This window comes from Lagenorhynchus albirostris, chromosome 5 (assembly GCF_949774975.1).
Source record: "Lagenorhynchus albirostris chromosome 5, mLagAlb1.1, whole genome shotgun sequence".
In the NCBI taxonomy this organism is placed as follows: Eukaryota; Metazoa; Chordata; class Mammalia; order Artiodactyla; family Delphinidae; genus Lagenorhynchus; species Lagenorhynchus albirostris.
This window is the reverse complement of record NC_083099.1, coordinates 27216632-27227144: the sequence shown is the minus strand read 5'-3', so window position 1 is coordinate 27227144 and position 10513 is coordinate 27216632. Positions and strand designations below refer to the sequence as shown.

The window sequence follows — 10513 nt, the reverse complement described above, 5'->3', positions numbered from 1 at the left end:
TAACTATTTGAGGTCTTTTGTGATTTCATATAAATTTTAGAATTATTTTTCTAGTTATGTGAAAAATGTGTGTTTATTGATAGGAATTGCAATAAATTTGTAGATTGTTTTGAGTAGCTGGGACATTTTAACAATATTAATTCTTCCAATCCATAAACATGGGATATCTTTCCATTTATTTATATTGACTTCTATTGCCTTCATCAATGTGTTATAATTTTCAGAGTATAGGTCTTTCATCTCTTTGGCTAAATTTACTCTTAGGTGTTTTATTCCTTTTGATGCAATTGTAAATGGGATTGTTTTCTTGATTTATATTTCTAATAGTTTATTATCAGTATATAGAAAGGCAACAGACTTCTAAATATTAATTTTGTATCCTGCAACTTTACTGAATTTATTTATTAGTTCTAATAGGTTTTTTTGTGAAGTCTTTAGGGTTTTTTTTTGTATATAGTGTCATGTAATCTGTAAATAGTGACAGCTTTATTTCTTCCCTTCCAATTTGGATACCTTTTCTTTTTCTTGTCTGATTGCTGTCACTAGGACTTCCGATACTATGTTAAATAGGAATGGCAACAGTGGGCATCCTTGTCTTGTTTCTGATCTTGGAGGAAAAGATTTCAGTTTTTTTGGCCAATGAGTATGATGTGAGCGTGGCTTAGTCATGTATGGCCTTTATTATGTTGAGGTATGTTCCCTCTATACCCACTTTGTTGAGAGTTTTTATCATGAATGTATGTTGAATTTGTCAAATGCATTTTATGCATACATGAGATGACCATGTAATTTTTATCCTTTGTTTTGTTAATGTGTTGTATCACATCACTTCATTTGTGAATATGAATTCATCCTTTAATCCATGGAATAAATCTCACTAGATTGTGGTGTAAGATCCTCTTTATGTATTGGTGAATTCAGTTTGCTAATATTGTGTGGAGGATTTTTGCATGTAGTTTATCAATGATATTGGCATGTAATTTTGCTTTTTTTTAGTGTCTTTTTCTGTTTCTGGTATCGGGGTAATGCTGGCCTTGTAGAATGAGTTTCAAAGTGTTCTCCCCACATCAACTGTTTGGAGTAGTTTGTGAAGAATAGGTATAACTTTTCCTTAAGTATTTGGTAGAATTTCCATATGAACCTCTCCATATAATGTCATGGAGAGTAGATACCCACCCTACAAATCACATGCGCTCCACCTATTTACCCAGCTCCTTCTGAACCCCTGGCAACCACTGACCTTTTTACTGTCTCTATAGTTTTGCCTTTTTCAGAATGTATATAGTTGGATTCACACAGTATATGGTCTTTTCAGACTGACTTCTGTAACTTAGCAATATGCCTTTAGGATTATTCTATTTATTGCTTGGCTTGGTAGTTCATTTCCTTTTTTTCTTAACCTGAATAATATTCCTATATTATATATATATACAATATATATGTATTATATAATATATATAGATATATAGATTCTGTATAATCACAGATATTTCTCCACCTATTGAAAGACAGCTTAGTTGTTTCCAGTTTTAGGAGCAATGGGTTTTTGATTGTTCTCATCAAGCTGAGTTAAAATCTCAAACACTTGTCAGATAGCTTATTCATAAATAGACACAAGATTTCTTAGTAGTTAGACTTGAATAGAGAAAGAGGCGGTTGAACAGTCTTCTTCAGGTTACAGAAGACCTCTTCACAGTTGAGTTCCCCAGGATAGGGTCTCTTACTGAGGGGAGTGTCAATTCATAAAGAGGTGTTTCTGTCTAATAAAACTTGCACCCATTGTCTGCAAATATTCAGTTAAAACCAGAAATACTCTCAGTTGTCTTTTGTGAGGGGTCTAGGATATGTTTGAATTGTCTTTATCAGAAAAGAAGTTTTTCCTCTCCTGAAATGGGTGTACTCTAAATAATGGACTGTATTTTGGCAAAATTATAACTTATATTTGAAATTTTATGCCTCCTTTTTGATAAGGCTGGGGTAAGTCAATGGAATCCTTTTACAGGCTTCCTTGTTCTTTGAACAAAGTAAATTATCTTACACATTGTATTAAGAACTGAATCAGAAGGGAAATTTAGACCTTTTAAGTGATGATCCAGAACCAGGGAAAAATAGAAGGGGGTTCCAATGTACTCCAGGGGCATGACTGTCCAGGTATATTATTGTCCTCCTCAGGTGAAGGCGAAAAGGTATTGACTGTCTTGGTCTAGAAACACATTGGAAGAGGCAGAGGAGAGATTCATTAGAGTGAAGCAAGTGGCTTCATGTGGAATTGATGATAAAACGGTTTTTGGGTTAATTTCTGTCAGGTAGTGAGGTATACATATTTTGTCAATGGCCTTAAGGTCTTGAATAAATCAAAATCCTTGTCTGTTTGGCTTCATTTCTTGCTGGATGAGAGTGTTACAAAGGGAGTGCATGGGAAGACCTTTGTAGAAGGCATTCAACTATACATTTGAGCTCTTCTTTTGGCATCAAGGGATATTGTGGGAAGTTTGGGTAATGGTTTTGTAGAATGTATCTGAACTTTAATAAGTTCTGCTCCCATTATCTTTACTACATCAGTGAAATTTCTAACTCATAAAGGTCAGATGTTGTGTCAAGACATTTATCTGGAGTATCTATCAAATATAATGCGGAATGTAAAGGTATATTCACACCAGATACAACTGATTATGAATAGAGAGCTCCTCTGAAAACTCAAGAAATAGTCCCTCTGGTGTGCTTCTAATAAACAGTTCTATGTGTAAAGTTAAGTTCTACCTTGTTAGATTGGCAAGTGTGTTGTCACGGAGCAGAAAGGAATGTTTTCAGTCAGAGGGCTCAAGGGTTACATATAAAGGCTGAGAGACAGGGAAAATCTGTGAATTATTTGAAATACTGATCACGTGTGTGGGACGTTTATGCCAAGGAAAAGGCCGAGCAAAGGTGGCAGGGCTTGTTATAGAAAGAGTAGCAGTTGCATTGATTTTTATTGGAAATGTTTCAGGTATGATTTTTAGGAGACTTTGCCCAACTTTTCAAGCTTGTTATTGAACCCTTAGGTTTATTGTGGTAAGAGAGATCCTGCAGGTCCTTTCCTGGGTCAGTCCAGTCTGCTTTGCTATCCAGAAATGAGCATCGGGCAGTTTGACCAATATGTGCATGAGTGATTTGTGTCAAGACAATTCTGGGGCTTATGCACCCAACAGAACGCTGAATTCTTCTCTGAATATTTGCTGGTCTTGTCTGAATTTAGAGACATTTTTACAAATAGCTCTTAATTCAGCTCAGGTCCAAGGTTTAAACTCTGAAGTTGTCTGGTGCATGGGGGTGGATCTTCAGAGACAGCTAGCATTTTGGGTTCTTGGGAGGTTTGTTGGGCAAAGGCAGGGGACCTGGAAAAGGGGAATTAAAAGACGAGTCAGTGGAATTTCAGAAGGAGAGAGAATGGCAGGAGATGAGGCAGACGGAGATCTGGGAGAGGCAACTGGAGGACTTAATAGAGAAATAAGTCTAGTTGTTTTTCAAATTGGTCATTAGCTTTGGCCAGAGAATTTTTTTTCTTTTTTTTTGCGGTATGCGGGCCTCTCACTGCTGTGGCCTCACCCGTTGTGGAGCACAGGCTCCGGATGTGCAGGCTCAGCAGCCATGGCTCTCGGGGCCAGCCGCTCTGCGGCATGTGGGATCCTCCTGGACCAGGGCACGAACCTGTGTCCCCTGCATTGGCAGACGGACTCTCAACCACTGCACCACCAGGGAAGCCCCAGAGAATGTTTTAATGAAGCAGCTTTTGATTCAGAGTTTTGTTTGGAAGCCTCCTTATACCAAATCAAAATATGCTGCCCATTGAAACTGAGAAATCTTCTCCCCTTCTTATTGAAGGAGCCTCTCAAACACACAATTTTGTTCAAGCCAAATCCTCCTTAGTGAAGCTATGAGGAGTTGAGTGAGATGACATGTAAGAAGCAGGCATCTTTCCTGGAAGAGTAGAAGCTCTACATTTAAACTACCCCATAAGAGCTGGCAATGGTGGATAAATGAGGTACTTGTACATCTCATGACTTAGGCCCCAACGTGACTTCTCTGAATGCAGAATCCAGAGCCTCCACCACCTGACACCAAAGAGAACACTCTTTCTGGATTAAAGCCAAACTTTCAGGGCAAAAGAAAATTAGGAGAAGAAAACCTCATTTGGTTTTATTGAATACCCACTGCAAAGTGTGTGCAAATGGATGCCAGTCTGATGAGAATGGAGTTCTGCCATTTGCAACAACGTGGATGGACCTAGAGTGTATTCTGCCTAATGAAATTAGTCAGACAGAGAAAGACATATACTCTATGCTATCACTCATATGTGGAAGCTAAAAAATAAAACAAATAAATGCATAGAATAAAACAGAAACAGACTCCCATATAATGAGAACAAAGTAGTGGTTGTCACCGGAGAGAGGGGAGAGAGGAACAAGATAGGGTAGAGGACTGAGAGATTAAAACTACTGTGTATTCAGTAAGTAAGGAACAAGGACATATTGTACAGCAGAGGATTTGTATCCATTTTTTGTAATAACGTTAACTGGAATATAATCTATAAAAATATTGAATTATTTTGTTGTGCACCAAAAACTAATATTGTAAATCAACTATACTTCAAAAAAACAAAAGAAAAAGAAAGGGATGACCCTATTGACTATACCAGTCAACCTGGATATGTTACTTGAAGTAATATCCAATAAAAAAGATTAAGGAGGGACTTCCCTGGTGGTGCAATGGTTAAGAATCCGTCTGCCAATGCAGGGGACACGGGTTCGAGCCCTGGTCTGGGAAGATCCCACAAGCCACGGAGCAACTAAGCCCATGCACCACAACTACTGAGCCTGTGCTCTGGAGCCCGCGAGCCACAACTACTGAAGCATGCGTGCCACAACTACTGAAGCCCACACGCCAAGAGCCCATGCTCCACAACAAGAGAAGCCACCGCAAGGAGAAGCCCGCGCACTGCAACGAAGAGCAGTCCCCACTCATTGCAACTAGAGAAAGCCCGCACACAGCAACGAAGACCCAACGCAGCCAAAAATAAATGAATAAAAATAAATAAATAAATTTATTTTTAAAAAAGATTAAGGAAAAATAAGATGTAAGAGGCTTGTGAAAAAAAAAAGAGACATACTCTCATTATTTGGAGAGATCTTTATCAGTCAAGCAAGAGAATCTACAGAGAAGTGGTTACAGAAATTATGTAATTTTGCTGGATATCAGACCAATATAAGAGCAAATTATTTCTATATGCTAGTAGTAATGTACAAAACCTATTTGGGATCTTAGAAGTATAAAACACAGAATCGTTACAATTACAAACTTTTCCAGGACAAGAGAAATATATTGAAAGAATATAAGAAGAATGGAAAACAGTTGGCTCTTTTGGGAAAATACCACCCCAAACCCACCAATAAAGTTAAACCATTTGCCAACCTGCTCATTCACAAAGAGGAGGGCGCCTGATCATTGTTCCCCATCCTGTGTTCTGTATCCAACAAAGATTTGTCCACATACAACTACTGGCTAGATTCCCCCAAAGGGGCTCGAGCTGCCATCCAGAAACGGTCAAACTGGGTAGAGGGTTGTTGTAAACTAGTCTGGACACTAGGTCCAAACCCCTGTAAACAAAACACATTTAGCAATTACTCTATTAAGGGGGTTGGGGGGAACAGGGGTATGGGCAGTGGTAGGGTGCCCGGAAAAGGATGGCTTTTTAGAGAGAAGTGCTGGCGCTTAGGTTTGAAGCGAATGGGAGGGGGGTAGAGCTGCTTAAGGGTGCCCTCCCTAGAGAAAATCTAAGGAGCAGTCTGGCTGTCGGAAAGCAGACTGTATTTCAAGCGGCTTTTCTTTGCCCGGGTGAGCTTCCTTTCAGTCACTGATCAGAATTCTGCAGTGCAGCCTGCATCCATAAAGCATCTGTTCATATGATTCTTATGGTGTGTGCAAGGTACACACAGCCAATATCAGAAGACTCTCTCCTGGTCCCCGTTGAGTTGGCCAGGAATTGTGGGAGGCAGTTGATTAAGGGAACAGGCATTTCCGGATCTTGCGTGGAGGACCATGAGGGCGCTGGGGACGCTGGTGAGGACCTGGACTTGGAGAGGGAGGTAGAGGTTGGAGTGGTGAGTCGGGGAAGGGCTCTAGAAGGTGCAAGTCCAGGTTGTCGTCGTGGTGAGGAGAGCGTCTCTCTGGACTAGTGTTGGGGGTCCGAGGGGACGGCTCTGAGGCTTGGCCCAACAGGTGGAAGCCAGACATACATCCAGCCGAGGGGCGGAGCCCAGCGACTGAGACTGCAGCAGCATCTGTCCCAGCCGGCAGGAAGTCGGCGGCAGCATCCGCGTCCTCCTCGTTGACCTCTTCTTGGCAGGCGATCTCTGGGACAGCTGCGCACAAGAGTCCCGGCTCCGGGGCCATGTACACCCCGGGAGGGCTCAGGAAAGCGCCCCGTCCCAGGCCCTGTCCCCACGGGCCTTCCACACCCGGGCCCAGGAGGGCCTCAGGGACCAGCATGAGGATGTGATCTCCGAGAGACACTTGCAGCACGGACGTTGGCTCGGACTCCAGCAGCAGGTCGACGTCGTCCAGGGGCACGTGCAGGGCACAGCCGGCGGGCAGGACCACCACGAAGATGAGCGTGTCCACGGTCGGGGGCCAGGTCAGGTTGTCCAGGCTGGGCGCCGCCCTGGACTTGGACTCGGGGCCCGCGGGCTCCTCCGTTCGCCGGCGCTTGGCAGGGCCTGGTCCTCCGGGATGCGGTCCCCACCGGTCCGCAGGGGAGGCGCTGGGGCTACGGGGCCGGCTGCCCATCTTCTCAATGTGGCCGCGGGCCTGGGGCCTGGCAGAAGGCGAGGAAGGGCTGGGTCCTGCAGGCAGTGACAGATCGGTTTGACAGGTGAGGCCGAAGCAGGGCGGTGGGGCGCAGGACTGCGGGACGAAAGAGGAGCCTTCGGAGCTCTGGCGGCGCCTCTCGGGATCCCTCAGTCCTGGCTTCTGGGGGAGCTGCTGGGCTCGGCTTTGCTTGTGTGAATCTTCAGGCCTTCACGTGGACTGGTTTGCGCAGGAGTGGGCCGAGGATGTTGGGAGCGACGCCGGCGGAACCTGAGTCGCAAAGCATCCTCACGCTAAGCTCCGCCCCCTCCTAGGCTCCGCCCCTAGAAGTGGAGGCCTCTGTGTTGCCCAGTAGCCCCGGCTGTGGTGGATAGTTTACTCTAGAGAAATACTTCCATAGGCCTCAAGGGGGCGGAGCAATCGTGCCGCTCTAGGACTAGGCTTCCTGGGTCGAGTTCCTGGCTTTCCTTGCGTTGACCTCAGATACGGAAAACCTTAACCGGAAAACTTATTCAAGTCCCACCAGTGGAGCGCTGCACCAGGACAGTGAGATGTAGTTCCCTCGTCCCCTGAGACCTCGCCCTGGAAGTGACCTTTTAACTTCTTTTGGTCCAATAGTGAGGTGATTTTTTTTTAACATCTTTATTGGGGTATAATTGCTTTACAATGGTGTGTTAGTTTCTGCTTTATAACAAAGTTTATCAGTTATACATATACATATGTTCCCATATCTCTTCCCTCTTGCGTCTCCCTCCCTCCCACTCTCCCTATCCCACCCCTCCAGGCGGTCACAAAGCATGGAGCCGATATCCCTGTGCCATGCGGCTGCTTCCCACTAGCTATCTACCTTACGTTTGTTAGTGTATATATGTCCATGCCACTCTCTCGCCCTGTCACAGCTCACCCTTCCCCCTCCCCATATCCTCAAGCCCGTTCTCCAGTAGGTCTGTGTCTTTATTCCTGTCTTACCCCTAGGTTCTTCATGACATTTTTTCCCTTAAATTCCATATATATGTGTTAGCATACGGTATTTGTCTTTTTCTTTCTGACTTACTTCACTCTGTATGACAGACTCTAGGTCTATCCACGTGAGGTGAATTTTTGGATGACATCCTTAAGCCTCTCCTTGCCTGTGATGTCAATGACTGTCAGATCTCTGAAGATGGTTGCCAAGAGAAGGTGTGGCTCCACTGCCTAACCAGTGTTAATAGGAGAAAATATCCAATAATGATTCTGGAATAGGTAATACTTTCATATGGTTTCAGAGGAAGGTGAAACATCTCCCTCCCTGTCCTTTAACCACGTGATTGCTCACTTTGGCCCTTTTTACAAAATAGCTTATATGTTCTCATTTTGAGGGCCACATAGCATTCCTTTGTACTGAATTCCATTTAAATCAGGCTTCTCTCGATGGGTGTTCAAGCTAGTGACCTGTGAATTGGCAGGCACTGGCCTTCTCTGGCCAATTGGTGTAAAATGCAGATTCTTTGCTGCATCGCAGAACCACTGCTCAGAATGCCTGGAGTCATGGGCGTAGGAATTCTCCTTAAGCACCTCCACAAAGATTCTGTTTTGTGAGGAAGTTTAAGATCACTGCATTTGTTTTCATTCAGCATTTGAGGGGTTCAGGAATAGGGCGGTTTATGGTTGAGGTCACGTCCCAGCCTGTTAGTGACAGTCATGAAGGGAACTCAAACTTCCTGGGCCTGCCTTGAGGGGTTTCCCCTACGCTCCTGGCCTGCATCCACTCTCCTGGCTGCACTTCCGGTGTTTCAGCCACGGGCCAAGAAATTCCCCTGCTTAGGTCAGGATGCTGGCTGGGGGAACTTACGGGGCTGTACACTGGCATAGGGGGCCCTGCCAGGAACCTGGGTTCTCGTGGAGTGAATGTGGATGCCACTGGCACCTTCCTCTATGTTCCCAGGTGATGGGAGCCATTGCTGTGCGCCTGTTGTTTGGACAGAGGGCGGGGTGGGGAGATGTTGGGGAGCTTGCAGGAAACAACTACTTTTGTCCTGGAGAATTCTGTCGGCGAAGCTTGAATATCCCATGGTCGGGGAATGTTCAATGGGGGCTCCATTCAGGAGAGTGAGTGTGAACATGCTGTGTTTTAGGGGCCAGAAGGAGGAACCCAGACTTGGCCAGGACACAGGGTGGGGCTCGGGGCTGTTGGCCTGGCCAGGGATGGGGCCCTGAATGTGGCGGCTCCTGTCCCAGCCTGCTGCCACCTCTTGTCCACAGGTCTCCTGACCTCAGTAGTCTCACATCTGGGCTCATCATTGTCCTGGGCCCTGTGAATCCTCACTGTGAGCTCCCCTCCCAAGGGAATGTGGTCCTGTCCTGAGACAAAGGCAGTTACCGGGGGCCTGGCACAGTCGCACCTGATTTCCTCCTCTGGTCAGCCCCTTTCTTTCTTTCTTTCTTTCTTTTTTTTAATTGGCCGTGCAGTGAGGCCTGCTGGGATCTTAGTTCCCCGACCAGGGATTGAACCCGTCCCCACTGCAGTGAACGCTTGGAGTTCTAACCACTGGACCACCAGGATATGCCCATGGTCAGGCACGGGCAAGTCATTTCACCTTCGCCAACCTCAGTTTCCTTACATGTGAAACGGGGAGAATGCCATCTACTCTGCAGGGGGGTTATGAGATAATGTATGTAAAATGTTCTTGGAACACAGTAAGTGCTTAGTAAATAGTAACTATTTACTGTTTATGATGTTTGTAATCTGTCTTTCCCACTTGACATTGTCAGCCCTGTTCTCATCATGTTGAACAGTGCCTGGCATGTAGCCAACATCCAGTGAATGGTAAACAATATCATTATCATCGTCATCACCCTAAAAAGGGGTCTGATATGCTAGAAAGTACTGGTCCAGGTGTTTTCAGGGCATAACATCTATATAATTGAGGAATGGCTTGCCAAGCACCAGATCAGATATCTTTCCTTCTGCCTTATTTTTGTTTACTCTAAGATGTCCAAAGACTGTCAGGATGGATTATCAGGCCCACTCATTGGGCTTTCTTGGTGTCATTCCAACCTGACTATCGAATCAATATGAACTGCTTGAACCACTGTGGGGGCGGAATTAGCAAATAAATCCCGGTTCTGGGTAGTTTACAAGATGGCTGCCAATCGTCCATCTGTTGAGTCCTATTCTGCTATCCCCCTAGAATGCATAACTAGCTTTTTTTTTTTTTTTTTTTTTAGTGTGCATAACTAGCTTTTCAAAAATTCCTATTTATGTTTATTCACTTTAGGAAAAATACCTGAATACATATTTTAGAATATCTAAACAGCATAGTTAAAGCTGGAGCTCCCTTCAACTCCCCACAAACTCCCAATCCTGTATTGATGTGACAGATCCTTTTCTATGGACTTACAAACATAACACAGGGTACTTGTTTTCTTCCCGAATGACAAAGTATTGTGGGTCTTTTTCTGCAATATGTTGGAACTTATTGCTGTTTGGTATTGTCATCCACAAAGTACATTATCCCTCTGTCTTTAATTGGAGAGACGTTTTCCAACATGCAAAACAGGCTTTTACATGAAAATGTTGTATAAGAAAAGGCAGCTTCAAACATCTCTTGTACAGCAACACCTTTGTCTTTGCCTGAAGCAGAATGAGGTACTGGCCCACTCACTCTCTGCTTACCTCACAGTAATACTG

The 10513-nt window shown here is 44.5% G+C and overlaps 1 protein-coding gene across 1 annotated transcript; it reads right to left on the bottom strand.

The window, feature by feature from the left end:
- Nucleotides 1–6036: 6036 nt before the first annotated feature.
- Nucleotides 6037–6822, bottom strand: LOC132520814 (proline-rich protein 23C-like). The gene has a single exon (XM_060149498.1). It carries the CDS (start codon nt 6820–6822, stop codon nt 6037–6039), a length of 786 nt encoding a protein of 261 aa, XP_060005481.1.
- Nucleotides 6823–10513: the final 3691 nt, after the last annotated feature.

What these genes read in the sequence shown, in the direction of transcription:
- LOC132520814 (XM_060149498.1), bottom strand. Translation starts at nt 6,822, where the DNA reads ATGGGCAGCCGGCCCCGTAGCCCCAGCGCCTCCCCTGCGGACCGGTGG.